The following is an 18776-nucleotide window of genomic DNA, read 5'->3' on the forward strand; positions in this document are numbered from 1 at the left end:
CAAACCCACCTATCCCATCATCTCTCTGGCATAACGTGGCGGGTGGAGATGGGAAGGCTAGTGGCAAGCAGTGGCACTCCCAGCGAGAAGGCGGTTAGCAGCGTAGGGTGAGCAGCGAAGCAAAAATCAGCGGCGTCGGCTCGCAGGGAAGAGAAGCAGGACAGCGTGGAGGCGGATCAATTCGTGGCCGGCGCTCCTCAATGGCGTTGCGATTCCTGGGTGGCGCTCCTCGGCTGCAGCTGCTTGTGGCAGATCAATTCCTAGGCTGCTTGAAGCGTCAGCGGCCAGGCAGGAGCGGAGTAGCGGTGAACCTTGGCGGGGCAGCAACGGAACCTGGGAAAGAAGCAGCTAGCAGGAAGAGGAGCAGCAGCAGCAGCAGAGAGTGGGAGCGACTAGCAGAGAGAGGAGCGCCAGCAGCATCGGCTAGCAGGGAAGGCAAGCAGCGACTTCATCGCTTGATTTGCTCTAGTGCTACTAGCTACAACATCAGCTAGCAAGTTTCCTCCTTGTTTTCTTTCATTTTCCCCTCAATTTATCACTCCCCATAGGATCAATCCTTGTTTTCCTGCATTCTCATAGCTGCCCTATCAGAGTTAGAATTCTGAGCATTGAAGGAAAAGAAAAGGCTACTCCACACTGTCCATGGTGTGGTTTATATAGTAATAAATTATACGCACGTAAAACAAGGCATCAGTATGTGAGTTTTCCAACAAAAAGCCAGTCTTTTGCAATTTTGCTTGGTGTGTATGCTGGTTGGTGCATTGAGAGGTAATCTTACCCTTTTCTACACAGGTGAGCTGAACCAAACACTGAAATGTAACCATTCCATTCCACATAATGCCCACAACCAAACACAGGAACCGAACCAAACTACTCCATGAAATGGAACCATGGCATTCCGTTCCACTTCGTTCTCCAACAAAGCACACCCATAATGGAGAACTTATTCGTGGATAAGAATTTATTCGCCATGGATATCTTTCTCTTATGGGACCATGAGTCATCTTCTGTTTGCATGTTTTATGTTGGTATACAGTATGCTAAATTATCAACTTTCTATGTGCCACACATAGCTTCAGGTTTGTTTTCACTCCAGTACTATTCTTGCCCAGTGTCTTGCAAAATTGTAAGGAATAATGCCAATAGATGCTAATTTGTACTCCCTCCGTAAAGAAATATAAGAGCGTCTAGATCACTATATTTCCTGATCTCATTTAGGGCCATGGCATAGTGTCTTGCAGAAGTTTATAATATGGTCTTATTGATTTCGTGTGCTCATAACATAGTTTTGGTGGAGTGTGCTGCATCTTTCACACGTAAAACCCGCCATATCAGTTAGTGATCTCTCTATCTATCCTATGACAACAGTTATCATGCAATGCTGTAGTGCATTGCGCTGATGTGTAACTATAGTTCCTTTGTTGTGTACACTTTCATTTCCACCTCAGCATACAAGATCTGCAAAAAGGCCCATGTCCAGGTAGAGTCCTGCAGCACACCTTGTGCTAATTGAACTTCCACCATGTGAATATGTCTAACTGCCTGTCAGGATCAGAGCTCTAGACAACGCGATTTAACTCACAGAGCACAAATTTAGGAGAGAATTTGGGAGCTTCAAGCTAGGGTTCTTGCTATGGAAAGGGGAAAGTAAGTTTAGCACGCCACCGGCGGCTAGGGTTTACACCCAATACAGCTAAATCGTACCCACACCCCGGGCCGAGGCTGGCTTTATAGCCATTACACTGATAAAGTGAAAGAAGCAAAAGCAGAGCACATGGCACTGTCGGATGAGCTACAGCTACTGGAGGATACTACAGCCGCTGGATGGTAGATCGACGGAGGAGAGATGCCCTTTGCTTGCGAACCATTATCCAAGCTTCAGAACCGCACGATGAGGAATCTACGGCTGATCCTACTTCTGGTACGCCAGGAACAGGGGAGAACATGAACAGGGCCTGACAATACCCCCCAATTTAGCCTGAGCTTGTCCTCAAGCTCTGAAAGCAGGAAAAACCTTCTGGATAAATGCTGAATCCTCCCAAGTAGCTTCCTCCACTGGAAGGTTTGACCATTTGACTAGCCACCTGACCACTGGAATACTGATACTCCCCTGCTTCCTAGGAATTAATGCTCTCTCCAGAACTGCTTTTTATCAGAAAAGTGCTTCATTCTAGACTGGGCTTTGATAAGGTTCTGTTTGATTACTTCAATGGCCAATTCTCTGTTATGTAGTAAATCCTCATTATCTTCACAAATAGCATCTGGTAGTGCTGATTCTGCTACCATTGGGGGAGGGAAACCATACAGGGCTTGAAATGGAGTCATTTGTAGAGATGTGTGAAAGGAAGTGTTATACCACCACTCTGCAAGTGCCAGCCATCCATGCCACTTCCTGGGTTGCTGAAAACACATACACCTCAAGTAGTTTTCTAAACACTGGTTGACTCTTTCTGTTTGACCATCAGTTTGTGGGTGATAACTTGTGCTCATGTGTAACTTGATTTTCAGAGACTTAAACAATTGCTGCCACAATTTGCTTGTAAATATTTTGTCTCTGTCAGTCACTATCACTAAGGGCATGCCATGTAACCTGAACACATTGTCAGAGAATGCTCCTGCTACAGACTGCACTGTTATGGGATGTTTCATAGCAATGAAGTGGGAATACTTAGTAAATCTATCAACCACTACCAGAATCAAATCTTTGTTTTCTGATTTTGGCAATCCCTCCACAAAGTCCATGCTTACATGTGCCCAAGCAAAATCTGGCACAGGTAAAGGTTCTAGTAATCCAGGATAGGGAGTGTGCTCAGCCTTGTTCAACTGGCAAACCGGGCATGCTTTCACAAAAGTCACCACATCTTGTTTTAGGCCCTGCCAATGGAAAATCAGCTTCACTCTCTGGTAAGTTGCTCTTTCCCCAGAATGGCCTCCTAACTCAGAGTTGTGAAATGTTTGGAGGATTTCCTGCCTGAGGTTAGTAGCTGATCCAATGGCAATCTTGTTGTTAAACCTAAGTATACCATGCTTGAATGAATAAGCATTGGTGCTGGTTTTGTCCACAGTGCACTCAGCAATGAGTTCCTTAATTTTATCATCTCTTTTGTAACTGCTTATTACTTCCTTCACCCAAGTGGGAGTAACAGCAGTAGCAGTTAGGAAGAAATCATGTGCTTCACTCTGGATAAGGCATCTGCAGCCTTATTTTCCTTTCCCTTTTTGTACTCAATTGAGAAATTAAAGCCCAGCAGCTTAAGCAATAATTTGTGCTGAATGCCTTCAGTGATTTTCTGCTCCTGAATATATTTTAAACTCTCTTGATCAGTTCTGATAACAAGGGCAGTTGCTAGGAAGTAGTGCTTCCATTTCTTAACAGCTTCAATGATAGCCAAGGCTTCCTTGTCATATGTGCTCATAGCAGCTGCTTTAGGACCAATACTCTTGCTGAAGTAAGATATAGGCCTTCCCTCTTGCATCAAGACAGCCCCCAATCCATACCCACAAGCATCTGTTTCCAGAATAAAAGGTTTAGAAAAATATGGGAGGGCTAAGACAGGAGAGTTTGTAAGCTTATGTTTCAAAGCTTCAAATGCTTGTTGTTGTTCCTCTCTCCAATTAAAACCCTCTTTCTTTAAGCAATCAAACAGGGGCCTGCAAATTACTCCATATCCCTGAATGAATCTTCTGTAATAGCCACTGAGCCCCAAGAAACTTCTCAACTCAGTCACTGTAGTAGGGGCTAGCCACTCTTTGATAGCTTGTATTTTAGATGGGTCAGTAGACACTCCTTCTGAGTTAATGACATGGCCCAAATACTCAACCTCCTGTTTACCAAATGAACATTTCTCTATTTTTGCATACAGTTTATTTGCTTGCAGTATTTCAAACACTTGTTTTAAGTGGCTCTTGTGCTCTTCCATAGAGAAACTGAACACTAGCATGTCGTCAAAGAAAACCACAACAAACTTGAGATAGCCCAACAAGAAGTTCATGAGGGCCTGGAAAGTAGGAGGGCCATTAGTTAGTCCAAAGGACATAACTAAAAATTCAAACAATCCCATGTGAGTGGTGAATGAAGTTTTAGGTATATCTTCTTCAGCCATTCTGATTTGATGGTACCCATTTCTGAGATCAATTTTGGAGAAAATCTTTGCCCCCTTGAGTTGGTCCAAAAGATCTTCAATAACTGGTATGGGATATTTGTTTTTAATAGTAATTGCATTCAATTTTCTGTAATCAGTACAGAGTCTCCAAGAACCATCTTTCTTCTTCACCAACAACACAGGAGAGGAGAATGGACTAGTGCTAGGTCTGATTACTCCATTTTTCAAGAGTTCCATAATTATTTTCTCCAATATTTCCTTTTGGTGGTGAGGAATTCTGTAAGGCCTTTGATTCACAACTTTAGCCCCTTCTATTAAAGGAATTCTGTGGTCACAAGGCCTGCTTGGGGGTAGCTCAGTAGGTTCCTGGAACAGTTTCTCATACTGGTCTAACAAAGGCTGTAACTCTGCAGGGATTTCTTGGTTATCTGCTGTTAACTCCAGACCAGTAGTAGTAAAGAGAAAAAAATCCACACACAGCCTGTTCTAACAGCTTTTCAGTGTTATCCTTTGCCTCAATCACAGGAGTGATAGGTACAGTTTCATTCACAAATGTTAAAAACTGCCCAGTACTGTCAGAGATTTTCATCTCCATTTTAATAAAATCCATTTGAACTGGACTATACTTCCTGAGCCAATCCACTCCCAAAATCATATCATATCCCTTCAATTTCAAGACTCTGAAACTATCAGAAAAGTGATGACCCTGAATTTCATAGGGGCAATTCTTTGCCTGGAACTCAGTCCATAATATTCCTCCACTTGCAACCACTACTTTGATTTTTGGTGTTGGGGTAGGTGCAACTGGTAACTTACTGGCCATTTCAGGGGCTATGAAAGTTGATGTACTGCCACTGTCCACCAAGGCTGTGGCAACTGCATTTCCAACTTTTACTGTTAATATAAAAGTGTTTCTGGCTGCTCCTATGCCCATGGCAGCATGCATTGACACTTTTAGCACAGTTTCATCAGATAGCTGCTCATTTGTTTCCAGGTCAGGGTCATCAAAGTCTGTTACAAAAATTGTTTCAGGGTGTTCATTGTCTTGCACCTGTAGCGCCTGTATCTGAGCTCTCTGGCTCATTTTGCAAACCTGCCTGTGACCAGGCACCCAAGGTTCTCTGCATTTGTAACACACTTGATTTTGCTTTGCTTGCTGGATAACAGTGTTCCTGTTAGGTGTGGCTAAAGGAACAGGGGTCTTGGACTGCTCAAAGATAACTTGTCTTCTGGGCTGAGACATATAAGGCTTAGCTTGCAGAAGAGGAGTGAGAGGTTGTGCTTTTTCCATTCTCCTAGCATACCAGACTGCTGTTTGCATGTCTTTAGGTTTAAAGCACTCCACATGACTTTTAATATATGGATTTAAGCCAGACACAAAACTGGAAACATAGTAATCATCTAGAATTCCTGGGTTTTCTCTTCTCATGGTATTCATTAACTGCTCAAACTGTTCTACATAGGCAGTAACAGTAGTAGTTTGTTGTGCTGCATGGAAGGAACTGACAATATCGCAGGCCGAATCCACAGAAAATCTATCAGACAAATAGGAGCAAAATTTATGCCATGGAACATTGCTTGGAGCAAATCCAGTTCCCCTCCACCATTGAACAGCGGGACCTTTGAGGTAAGATATAGCCAGTTCTGTTCTATGCTCGATAGGGGTTCTTGCTGTAGCAAAATACTACTCCAGATTCTGAATCCAAGACTCAGGATCATGGCCCTCAAATTCAGAGATATTGAGCTTAGCTGGTTTTACCGTAAGGATATTTCTTCGACCCTCCACTGGGGTGTTTGGTCTCCTTCTATAGATGTTGTCTGCTGCTTCTTCTTCAGGTATGTCATCGAGCTGCACTGCATTGTTTGCTGCTGTTTCCCTTGCTTGCCCATAGTTCGGGTGTCTGTAAGGTACCTTAGGTGTACCATCCAACTGCAGTTCCTTCCCATTATGATCTCTCAGTGTTGATGTTCCGATTGGCAAAGGTGCGCCTTTGTCAGGCATTGCCACCGATGGTGGTGTAGGAACTTGGAGCTGCTTGGGTCTGCCCGGAGCTACATGAGGCGAATTGATCTGGTTGTCCTTCAGTTGAACACTGCCTTGGCCCTCCTCAACTTGATCTGCCTGTGCTGGCTCGGGATCTAACAACAGACGCCTGAAATTGTCCTGAATTTTCTCGAAGTTTTTCTGCATCGTTGCAAAATTTCTGTTCACAGACGCCTGAAACTGCTGGAACTCCTTGCGATCTTCCTCTCTCTCGTGCTGGAGCGCCTTGATGTCCAACTCGAGGGACTTGAGCTGCAACTCCGCTGTGGAGCCAGAATCAACAGGGCTCGTCATGTTAAGGCCGTCAGAGATCACCACCATAGAGGGTTGGGAGGGTGGGATGAACTTGTCACCGCCACCAACACCGCCGCCTGCGCCCGCCTCCGATGGTACACGGCCAAATCCAGGAGCTGGAATTTTACCACCCGAGAAATACTCTCAGGCAACCAGGCTGTCCTCTGACTGCACCCGAACGCTGCCGCTCCGGCCGCCGCCTACTGCCTCCGCCGCCCGATCGGAGCTCGAAGAGGGATTTTACAGCAAAAGCAAACCTCTACGCTGCCCCAATCATCTACCGCCGCCGAGGAAAGACTGGCCTCTGATACCAATTGTCTGGATCAGAGCTCTAGACAACGCAATTTAACTCACAGAGCACAAATTTAGGAGAGAATTTGGGAGCTTCAAGCTAGGGTTCTTGCTTTGGAAAGGGGAAAGTAAGTTTAGCACGCCACCGGCGGCTAGGGTTTACACCCAATACAGCTAAATCGTACCCACACCCCGGGCCGAGGCTGGCTTTATAGCCATTACACTGATAAAGTGAAAGAAGCAAAAGCAGAGCACATGGCACTGTCGGATGAGCTACAGCTACTGGAGGATACTACAGCCGCTGGATGGTAGATCGACGGAGGAGAGATGCCCTTTGCTTGCGAACCATTATCCAAGCTTCAGAACCGCACGATGAGGAATCTACGGCTGATCCTACTTCTGGTACGCCAGGAACAGGGGAGAACATGAACAGGGCCTGACACTGCCATATCTTATTAATTATTCTAATTAAATATAATTGAACTATAACATAGTAGTACATTTTTTTGACTTGCCAATTATTGTCATGTAATTTTTTTTGCTCAATCCTTTGTGTTCCCACTTGTTTGCTTCATCATTTCGTTTTGCGTGCCAGAGTTGGTTTCCTATGTTTTAACTTGTTTTTGTGACTTCTACATTTGAAGATAGAACAGGATAATAAACTTACACGGAACTTCTTACTATGGTAATCAATGGTTTCCTCCAAGTCATCTATTTCCTGTAGGAGTTAATAACCTCATCCTCCTGTTACAGGACTTGGTGATAGAGGTGCAGAGAACGCTGTGCAGTACAGCCATGGAATTCACAGGCAACCTCGATGAAGATAACGAGCTGGAAAGTCTAATTGACTCACAGCTTGTTGCCCTTCGTAAGGTGTTCAGAATATCCCACAAACCGCTTGATGAATCACATGGTCCGGCATCCAAGAAGTTATTGACTCTTTTCAGATCAGGGAAACTCGGCCCGTTCATCCTCGATGACCTTCCTGACCAGCACTGAAGGGGAAGATTCACTTGGCTTTGAATGCCAGATGATTGCAACCTTCCAGGAACAACTTTGTTGTGAAGTAATGCAATGTGTCACAATGATCAGTACTACTCATAGATAACTAGAAGCAGACGTGTGCCTTGCTGCGCAGATTCCCTTGTAGGGTTTTTTCGCTTGCCGCATATTTTGTGGTTGCCTATGTGGATTGGCTGCTGTTTCTTGTTTTCCCTGTGTTCTTTTCGTCCCCTTTCTCCTGAGATTTCGGTGGAAGTGGTTGTGCAAGGTCTTTAGGAAACTTACACATAGGGGAACTGATTTTGCATCATCAGCTGGTGGGTTCCGTGGACCGTCGGTGGGGCAACAATACGAACAAACCGTAGGCAGCAAGAATGATGCAGCAACAGATTCTCTATTTTTTTTCAATGCATGAGGTAAATCAACCTATTTCCTGTACATATGTAATGAGAAGTCTGCAAGTAGTAACTCTTTATGATTGATTAGAGTAGGCATGGTAAGCTGAAAAAGGTTTTGGATCTCCTGAAGCTGTGAATTTCACTCTCATGATGCAAGCTAGAAAGGTTTTGGATCTCTTGAATATGAGACTGAAAAACTAAGCAAACTAGCCTAAATAACTACAACGAACGTGCCTTCGGCATAGACACGCAGAACACTATCTATCACCATCAGGAAGATCCCGACCTCCAAGAGCAGGTCATTGCCTATGTCACTGGCGCACTGGACCTCCTCAACCAACGTGATAGAAATGACGAGGTTGATGGGGACTATGAGGTTTCTAGCCCTTCTTAGACTTCCACTGCTAGTCCATGATACTTCACCAGATGCATGCGAACATAAAAATTCTAGAGAACATTTGTGTGCACAATGTTGACAAGTACAATAGCGATGCCAAACCTTAGACATGGCTAGCGGACTAAATGAAACTAGAAAACCAAATTCTTCACTACAACTTTATAATCATCATACTAAGCTTCATGTTCCTCGAACAAGTATTCCAAAGATATTTATTGTCACCTCAATTTTTAGGGATCATACTCCTAGGTTAAACCCAAATCCTAAGGAAGTTGAGATTGAAGTCTTACTGTGTGTGCTCAATCCAAACCCAATTCTTTGAGTGAAGAGTGAAGACATTAAAATTTCCTTCGAGGTGTCGAAGAAGTTGTTCTTCAGAACACTAGAGTTAAATGTCCTCGTCGAGGAGATGGATGACTTGTTTCACAAGTTATTCCATTAGTTGTGTTTGAAATCCGACCATCTCGCTGCATGTCACACGCACGTTGGGTGACACCTACCTCCAACGATCATTTTAGCCTTTGGGATTGCTCCCGCCTATAAATAGCCACCCACCTCTATCCATTTTGCGACTGGATGCTTCGAGTGAATTGACGAGTGATTGTTAGAGCAACCTATCCCCCAAAGAGATTGAGAGAATCCTAAGTGAGGAAAATCCTAGAGCCTACTAACTACTAAGTGATTGAGCATCACTGAAGAACTTGATCAAACCTGAAGTTAACCTTTTACTCTTGAGGATTGTGCATCCTCTAGACAATTAGCTGTTCAAGAACTTCCAACACTAATTATGGACCACCGAAGAACATGTCTAGGAAAGCCTAGGTATCACCTTGAAGATATACCATGAGTGTTTGACAGAGTTCTAAGTCATCTTAGCTCAAGGAGAATTTGGTGAAGACCTTATCTTCTGAGTTTAATCTCAATAGCTCCAACCAGACATAGACTTGTGCCAGCAATTTGAACTTGGTGAACAAATAATTGTCTCGTGAGCTTAAGGGTTATATTTCTTTGCACTCATTTACCTCTATAATTTGCAAGTGTTAGAAGAACTTACCCCCTCCTCCTTTCTCTTTGATTGGTTCGAAGACTTTTGTGATTACTTTACTATATCTGTTGCATTCTATATGTTTAACATTATCTTCGCTTTTGTTGTACCTAAGGTAGTTAGCATCTTTGTTAGACTTTACTATTTGTACTCTACTTAGTTATTCTTATATTAGCAAGCTGGTCTCCATGTCTCAGACATTCTAATTGTTATTTGTCTAATTTACTTCCAGCCTATTTTGTTTTACCTCTATTCGGTTCTATTATTGTTTTATCGTACTCTACTTTTCTTGGAAAAAATTGTAGAATCTATCATTCACCCCCTCTGGTCAATATCTAGCCCTATAATTGGTATCAGAGATAGCTGTCTTTCAGTTTAAACACATGAAGTTTATGTTTCAGCTATGTCGACCATAGGTAACTATCGATGATCTACGCAAAATCCCATCTTCTATTGACAAGACTTTTCATACTGAAAACACCGAATGCGTCGCCACATCAAAGGCGTCGATGCTGAGCTACGTAGATTTTTTTCTGAACGGTTTACTATTTCTGATATCGGTCCTCTCTCTCCCCTGAGGACCGAAGAGGTATCAATCGGCGAGACCATGATGGATATTCTTCGAATTCGGTTCAATCACTTCAAAAGAATGACTATGAAAGTGTTCAAAGTACCAATTCAAGACTTCTTACTATCACCAATGAACTTTAAGACATTGGTGCAAGAGACAACACGAATGATGATGTGGTGAATAAGTTGCTCAGATCCCTTGATGAGTCATTTAACACACTGTCCCATGAGCCAAAGCTCTTGGGACTACATAACTATTAAGGTCACATATGTTGAGGAAAAACTCAATACTCTTGAAGTGCTAATTGAAGAAAAACGTGGGTTGTATGGTACCAACTCTAGAGAAAGTCATGCCTTGAAAGTTATCTCTGATTGTTCCTCTCACTAAGAAAATGGATCTTGAAAACTTGATGCACTTCGTGTACAAACATAACACTATCCGATGAAGTATCATACTTTTGATTGAAAACCACCGCCTTCCATAGACAACTCAATTATTCTACATCATTTTGATACGTCTCCAACGTATCTATAATTTTTTATTGTTCCATGCTGTTATATTATCAATCTTGGATGTTTTATATTCATTTTATAGCAACTTTATATCATTTTCGGGACTAATCTATTGGCATAGTGCCCAGTGCCAGTTCCTGTTTTTTCTTGTTTTTTACTTCACAGAATATCAGTACCAAACGAAGTCCAAATGCCATGAAACTTTTTGGAGATTTTTTCTACCCAAAAGACAACTTGGGAGCCAAGGAAGTACCTGAGGGGAGTCCCATGGGGCCCACAAGGCACCAGGGCGCGCCAGAGGCCCCTAGCGCGCCCTGGTGGGTAGTGGGGCCCACAGGCCCCCTCTCCACTGCCTCTTAGCTCTATAAAATACCCAAATATTCCAGAAACCCTTGGGGAGTCGACGAAAAACAATTCCAGCCGCCGCAAGTTCTAGAACCATGAGATCAAATCTAGAGCCCTATGTCGGCACCTTGCCAGAGGGGAACACGATCACAGAGGGGTTCATCATCCTCACTGGTGCTCCTCCGATGACGCGTGAGTAGTTTACCACAGACCTATGGGTCCGTAGGCAGTAGCTAGATGGCTTCTTCTCTCCTTTTGATTCTCAATAAATTTTTCTCCTTGATGTTCTTGAAGATCTATTGATGTAACTCCTTTTGCGGTGTGTTTGTTGGGATCCGATGAATTGTGAGTTTATGATCAGATCTATCTATGAATATTATTTGAGTCTTCTTTGATCTCTTATATGCATGATTATTATAGCCTCGTATTTCTTCTCCAAAACTTTGGTTTTGTTTGGCCAACTAGATTGATTTTTCTTGCAATGGGAAGGGGTGCTTTGTGATGGGTTCGATCTTGCAGTGCTCAATCTCAGTGACAGAAGGAGAAGTGACACGCATGCATCGTTGCCATTAAGGATAAAAAGATGGGGTATATTATTACATGAATAGATCTTGTCAACATCATGTCATCCTTCTTATTGCATTACTCTGTTTCTCCATGAACATAATACACTAGATGCATGCTGGATAGTGGTTGATGTGTGGAGTAATAGTAGTAGATGCAGAATCATTTCGGTCTACTAATCTTGGACGTGATGCCTATATACATGATCACTGCCTTGGATATCGTCATAATTATTTGCTCTTCTATCAATTGCCCAACAGTAATTTGTTTACCCACCGTATGCTATTTTCTCGAGAGAAGCCACTAGTGAAATCTACGACCCCCAGGTCTATTTCCTATCATATTGTTATCAGATCTATTATTCCAAAAACTCAAAAATACCTTGCTGCAATTTTCTTTCTTTATTTTATTTTGTGTTTTTGCTAGATCTATTTATCCAATCTCATACAATTTAATCAATCTCAATACCAAGGAGGGATTGACAACCCCTCTTACGCGTTGGGTTGCAAGTATTTGTTATTTGTGTGCAGGTGCTATTTACATAGTGTTGCTTGGTTCTCCTACTGAATTAATAATCTTGGTTTCATAACTGAGGGAAATATTTACCGTTGTTGTGATGGATCATCCTCTCCTCTTCGGGGAAATACCAACGCAAATACAAGTAACCAGGAAGAATTCCTGGCGCCATTGCCGAGAGGATCAAGTCAAGGTAGTCTCCTGTCAACTTGCCAATTTCTGGTGCTGTTACCGGGGAGACATCATCAACATCTATCAGACACCCAATCAAAAATCTCATCTCCTTGCAATTTACATTATTTGCCATTTGCCTCTCGTTTTCATCTTCCCCACTTCTAATTTTTTTTTTCCGAAAGCACAAAAAATATTTGCCCTTTTTATTTGCCTTCTTTTTGTTTGCCTTTTTCCTGTTCGATCTTTTGTTTGCGTGTGATGTTGCTTGCCTACCTTATTGCTATGGCTAGTTCTTCACCTACTACGTGTACTCCTAAGAATGAGGTTCTCAATTTAAGAAAAGGGGAGGAGAGAATTTAAAAGATGCTTGGTACAGAATTTGTGATGCTCATAATAGATCTATTCGAAAGCAATCCACTACCATTCTTCTTCGTAATTTTTATGTGGGCATTACTACTTGGTATAGATTTGTTCTTGATACTGTCACTGGAAGGAATTTCTTGATGTGCCCCCCTTTGGATGCTTTTAATGCTATGGGAAATTTAGTGGGATCACCTCCTATCATTATCAATGAAACAGTTTTAACTCTTGAGAATGTTAAGCAAAGGCTAGATGCTATTGAAAAGAAAATGCTCACCGAAGAACACATTGAAAAGTTGGATAAAAGTATTCATAATCTTGCTAACAAATTATGTCAAAGGTAGGGGATACTCTTAAATTATTAAGGGAAAAAGAACCCGTAGTTAACGAGAGGGTAGTAGAGAGCCCCACTAGAATTGATAAGTTGGAAGAAATTTTTAGTAACTTGAGCTTAGCTTTTTCTTCCATTAAAACTATTGAAAAGACTCCTATTAGCAAGAATTGCAAATCTACACATTCTCCTAGCAATAAGGGTGCCACTTCTAGTAGCAACAACGAAGATCTTAAGATGATTAGTGTTCACCCAAATTTTGTACATTTAATAAAGGGACCAATCTATAAAAATACTCCTCTTGACTTTGTTCCTATGAGTTTGATTATCGTAACTTATAGAGATAATGGTTGTGTGATTGAGGAGTTAAAAACTAAAAATGACAATACTTGAATCTATGCATTATGCCTAGCTAGGGGCATAAAACAATATCGCTTGTTGGGAGGCAACCCAATGAATAAAATAATTTTTTCTCCTTTTCTTTATGTTTTTGTGTGTTCATACAATTATGCTACTGTTATGATTGTGTTTTTATATTTTAATTAGTGTTTGTGCCAAGTAATGCCTTTAGGATGGCTTTGGGTGTGATAGTTGATTTGATCTTGATGGAAAACAGAAACTTTTACATCCAGTAGCAGAATTGTTAAAAATCACTATAGCAAAGAAAAATTCTGATTTTTTTACAAGAGACTGATATATGAATTGCCTCTGTTTTCCTATGTTTTCAGTATTTTTGGAGTTACATAAGTATGACTAAAATTCGAGTCTGTACATATTGTTCTTTTTTTGACAGATTCTGTTTTCGTTGCATTATGTGCTTATTTTGATGAATCTATGGACTATACCGGGTTTTTTTGCCATGGTAAATTTAGAATACAGTAGGTATAATGAAATAAAAAAATATGAATGGGTTTGCAATAGTACTTAAAGTAAAAATAGGTTTTCTTATACTAATGGATCTAACGAAGGTTTTTGTTAAGTTTTGTGTGATTGAAGTTTTCAAGTTTTAGGTGAGATCACAATGGATGAAGGAATAAGGAGTGAAAAGATCCTAATCTTGGGGATGCCCATGGCACCCCAAGGTAATATTCAAGAATAAACAAGCAACTAAGCTTGGGGATGCTCCGGAAGGCATCCCCTCTTTCTTCTAACAACCATCGGTAATTTTATTTGGAGCTATATTTTTATCCGTCATATATCATGAGTTTTGCTTGGAGCGTTTTATTTTATGAGTCTTTTCTTGTTTTGTTTTTAGTTCATCACAATCATCCTTGCTGGACACACCTATTTGAGAAAGCCATAATGATGCTATGATTTGCTAGAATTGCTCTATGTGATTCACTTAAATTACTTGAGCTATATAATTGCTCTAGTGCTTCACTTATATCTTTTTGAGCATGGTGATGCTTTAATTTTTTGAAGAAATACTCTCATGTTTCACTTAGATTAATTTGAGAGTTAGTAAATTTTTGAAGAAATTCTCTCGTACTTCACTTATATTATTTTGAGAGATGATTTTTTTTATTTATGCTCATGTTCTTCACTTAAATTTGTTTGAGAGCTTGTTATAAGCAATGGTAATATATGAAATTAGTCCCAAAGTGATAGATATCCAAGGGGGATATAATAAAAACTTTCACGAAGATCATTGGATATTGTAAACTTGATTCTTTGTAATAGTTTTGAGATATGATGATAATAATATGTGAGTCATGTTGGTGAGTAATTATGCTTTAGTAAGAATATTGGTGTTAAGGTTTGTGATTCCCTATGCAAATACAAAAGTCAATAGTTATGCAATGAAATTACATCCTACTTGTGGTGCGTTATTTGGTGTTAGTTATGCTTAATGCTCGTTTGAGAATTTTCGGTTTTTGGTTGGTTACTTCTCAATTTATTTGCTAGCCTTTCCTTGTACTAAGTAGGAATACTACTTGTGCATCCAAATCCTTAAACCAAGTTGTGCCATATGAGTCCATCATACCTACCTATATGCGGTATTTCTGTGCCGTTCCAAGTAAATTGGTATGTGCCAACTCTAATTTTCAAAATGGATTTCCTTTTTGTTTGCCCGTACCGCTCATGAAGCGGCAGGGGGTGGCCAATATGTTTCCATGCTAGATGTGTCATTCTTAAGATGAGTGCTTATTCACTTGTCATTGCATGAGAGTGTGGAGGTAATAGGGATGGCTAGTCCCAAAATGAAAAAGAAATTTTCTTTATGTTATCAAATAATAAATTCATTGGAAAGTGTTGGCATGGAAGGCACCCGTGGATACGGATAGCCATGGATTGTGAAAGAATGGTGGAAAAAGGAATAAACTTTATTTTATGTTTGGGAACCGCCTATGATGTATTTAGCATGGAAAGTATTGAGAATTACTTGGTCATTTTCGTTGATGGGAAAAGCATGCCTCTCAAAATATTTTATCTCTCAATTTAAGCTTTGATCTCAATACAATGTTCTAGCACTAGCTAGATGGCTTCTTCTCTCTTTTTGATTCTCAATACAATGTTCTCCTCGATGTTCTTGGAGATCTATTTGATGTAACTCTTTTTGCGGTCTGTTTGTTGGGATCCGATGAATTGTGATTTTATGATCAGATTTATCTATGAATATTATTTGAGTCTTCTTTGATCTCTTATGCGCATGATTATTATAGCCTCGGATTTCTTCTCCGAAACTTTGGTTTGACTTGGCCAACTAGATTGATTTTTCTTGCAATGGTAAGAGGTGCTTTGTGATGGGTTCGATCTTGCGGTGCTCAATCTCAGTGACAGAAGGAGAAGTGGCACACATGCATCTTTGCCATTAAGGATAAAAAGATGGGGTCGGTTCCTACATGAATAGATGTTGTCAACATCATGTCATCGTTCTTATTGCATTACCCCATTTCTCCATGAACATAATACACTAGATGCATGCTGGATAGCGGTTGATGTGTGGAGCAATAGTAGTAGATGCAGAATCGTTTCAGTCTACTAATCTTCGACGTGATGCCTATATACATGGTCATTACCTTGGATATCGTCATAATTATTTGCTCTTCTATCAATTGCCCAACAGTAATTTGTTTACCCACCGTATGCTATTTTCTCGAGAGAAGCCACTAGTGAAATCTACGCCCCCCGGGTCTATTTCCTATCATATTGTTTTCAGATCTATTATTCCAAAAACCCAAAATACCTTGCTGCACTTTTTTTGTGTGTGTTTTTGCTAGATATATTTATCCAATCTCATACAATTTAATCAATCTCAATACCGAGGAGGGATTGACAACCGCTCTTACGCGTTGGGTTGCATGTATTTGTTATTTGTGTGCAGGTGCTGTTTACATAGTGTTGCTTTGTTCTTCTACTGGATTGATAACCTCGGTTTCATAACTGATGAAAATACTTACCATTGCTATGCTGCACCATCATCTTCTCTTCGGGGAAATAGCAACGCAGATACAAGCAATCACATTTCCACTTCAAAAAAATTCTATGTTTAACACACACCACTGGAAGTCCCATGCTCAAGTTTTAGACTATTCTAATTTAGTAAATATGATTTTTTCAAGCATTTTTCTTACCTACTATATTGTGGCGGGCACTCCATTATGCCTACCACTTCTAACATTTGCAAATTTTGGAAAAAATGGTGTGGGCTCAATGAAATATTGCTATGGTGGGCACGTATTAGCCGCATGCCACTTCTGCTTTTATCCTATGGTTAAATTGTTAAAACTAAACAAATGGCGGGCTCAAATTTGCGGCCGCCGCTTTTGTACACATAGCAGTGGTCGGCGACATTTTTTACTCGTCACTGCTACTTTTCCAAAATAGCAGTGAAGGGTTATTCCCTCAAGTGCCACTAATTTGAGCCCATCTATAAGTATTTTCCCAGTAGTGTCCTTTCTATCGACTCGGATATTGGGTTGTCCTGGTTGGCCAAAGAAAGACTAACCACAACCATTGGCGCAATGGGTCATTTAGTATGATTAAATATAACATATGACCCGTTCCCCCTCGAAACATAGATCCTTCCTCCAAGATGGCCATGTTTCTAAGTAGTTTGCATTATGGCTTGAAATATTCCCATTTTCCCCACAACCTCCATTGGACATATTTTACCATGATAAGTCTCGGATTTTTAGGCTTCATTAGTATTTCTCAGAATTAAAATGGCAATATCCTACATGTCAGTGGCTACTCTTGGGACCCGGTGTATGGGACTCTTTTTATTCTCTTGCACATGGCCTAAACATAAAATAAAGAGCACAAATAGGCTTTTCCAGCCAAGTTCTGGACAAGATTTCATGTGCGCGTAGTAAAGATTTTGAATTTCATACATTCAAACCCGAAAAATGCACTTATATGGCTAAATATAGAAGAAGGACCCCGAAAAAAGCCAAAAATTGGCATGTTTAATGTAATGGTGTATGTTAACTATAGGAAAAGTTTCAAAGCAAACTGAGGAAGCGGCCTGACACTTCGCATGCAAACCTAGATCCTTCCTTCAAGATTGTCCCATTTTTATGCAGCCTACGTGACAACTCTTGTGAAACATTCTCAATTTTCTAACACAAATTCTAGGGGCCATATTACAACACCATGCGAAATCTTAGGATTTTTGGGCTTTGTTTTTTTTCTGAGAATTGAAATGGCAATAACATACATGTATGTGCCCCAGTCTTGCCCCCTAGTGTATGAGACTTCTCTTGTCATCTTACACAAGGCTTAAACATAGACTAAATACCACACATAGTATTTTCAATCCATTTCTGGCCATGATTTCATGTGCCTTCAGATTTTGAATTCCATGCATTAAAATCCCAGAAATGCACTTATATGGTTAAATATAGCAAACATACCACCCAAAAGTCCAAAACTGGACATGTTTGATGTAACATTGTATGTTTAGTGTAGTACAAGTTTCAACGCAGGGAAGCAGGACACTTCGCATGCAAAGTTGATCCCTCCTCGTAGATGATCCCGTTTCTAAGGAGTCCACGTGGCAAATTTTGTGGAGCATTCTACAATTTTACCACATGCTCTAGGGTCCATATCATGACACCATGCCAAGTCTTGTTATTTCTAGGTTCATTTTGAGAATTAAAATGGCAATAACTTATATAATATTGGTGGCCTAGTCTTGGCCACCCGATGTCTAGGACTCCTCTTTTATTTCTTTGGACAAGGCCACATCATAGACTCAAGATCACAAATAGGATTTTTAATGCATTTCTATCCATGATTTCATGTACCCGTAGTTCATATTCTGCCCACATCCTCTAGGGGCCATATCATGATAGCATGTCTCGTCTCATAATTTTTACTCATTTGTTGACACTATTTCATGCGCTTGTAGTTCAAACTTATATTCATGCATTAAATGTATGAAGATGCACTTAATGACATAAACCCATAGTGTCCTCTTACATCGCGATGACACTCACTCCCACGTGGTGCTACCCCTCTCCTTTCCTATAGTCGCAACCTCCACACACACATCCGCTAGCATACCGGTGGATCATGAAGGCCATGGGAGGACATCACCTTTTACTCATGTTATATATAGGCTCGTGACAACACAAGAAAAAGGGAGGGAGAAGAGAGCCGGGAAAACACTGAGCGGGAGAAAGTGGCGGCAAGGGTAGAAATAAGAGATGTCGGAAAAATAGTGGCCGGAAAGAAAGGGTGGTAAAGAGTGGCGCAAGTAAAGACATGGAGAGAAATATGGTGGGAGAAAGAAAATAAAATAGAACAAAGGAATACAAATGAAAAAAACTTTGCCAAGGCACTCGGCAAATATTATGTAGCGCAACAAAACCAAAGTCGTGTGCT

General features: G+C 40.9%; 1 protein-coding gene across 2 annotated transcripts in view; it reads left to right on the plus strand.

Moving 5' to 3' along the window:
* The window catches only part of LOC123053487 (short integuments 2, mitochondrial), a 14634-nt gene extending 6645 nt beyond the window's left edge, over window positions 1-7989 (plus strand). Inside the window, exons 8-9 of one of the 2 annotated variants that reach the window (XM_044476963.1) lie at window positions 7486-7605; window positions 7680-7989. In XM_044476963.1, the coding sequence (XP_044332898.1) occupies window positions 7486-7605; window positions 7680-7712 (153 nt within the window). In that variant the 3' untranslated portion in view covers window positions 7713-7989. Of the gene's footprint in view, window positions 1-7485 lie in introns of both variants that reach the window. The other variant, XM_044476962.1, reaches the window with a different exon arrangement.
* The last annotated feature ends 10787 nt before the right edge of the window (window positions 7990-18776 follow it).

The sequence above is a fragment of the Triticum aestivum genome, chromosome 2D, assembly GCF_018294505.1.
Source record: "Triticum aestivum cultivar Chinese Spring chromosome 2D, IWGSC CS RefSeq v2.1, whole genome shotgun sequence".
NCBI lineage: Eukaryota > Viridiplantae > Streptophyta > Magnoliopsida > Poales > Poaceae > Triticum > Triticum aestivum.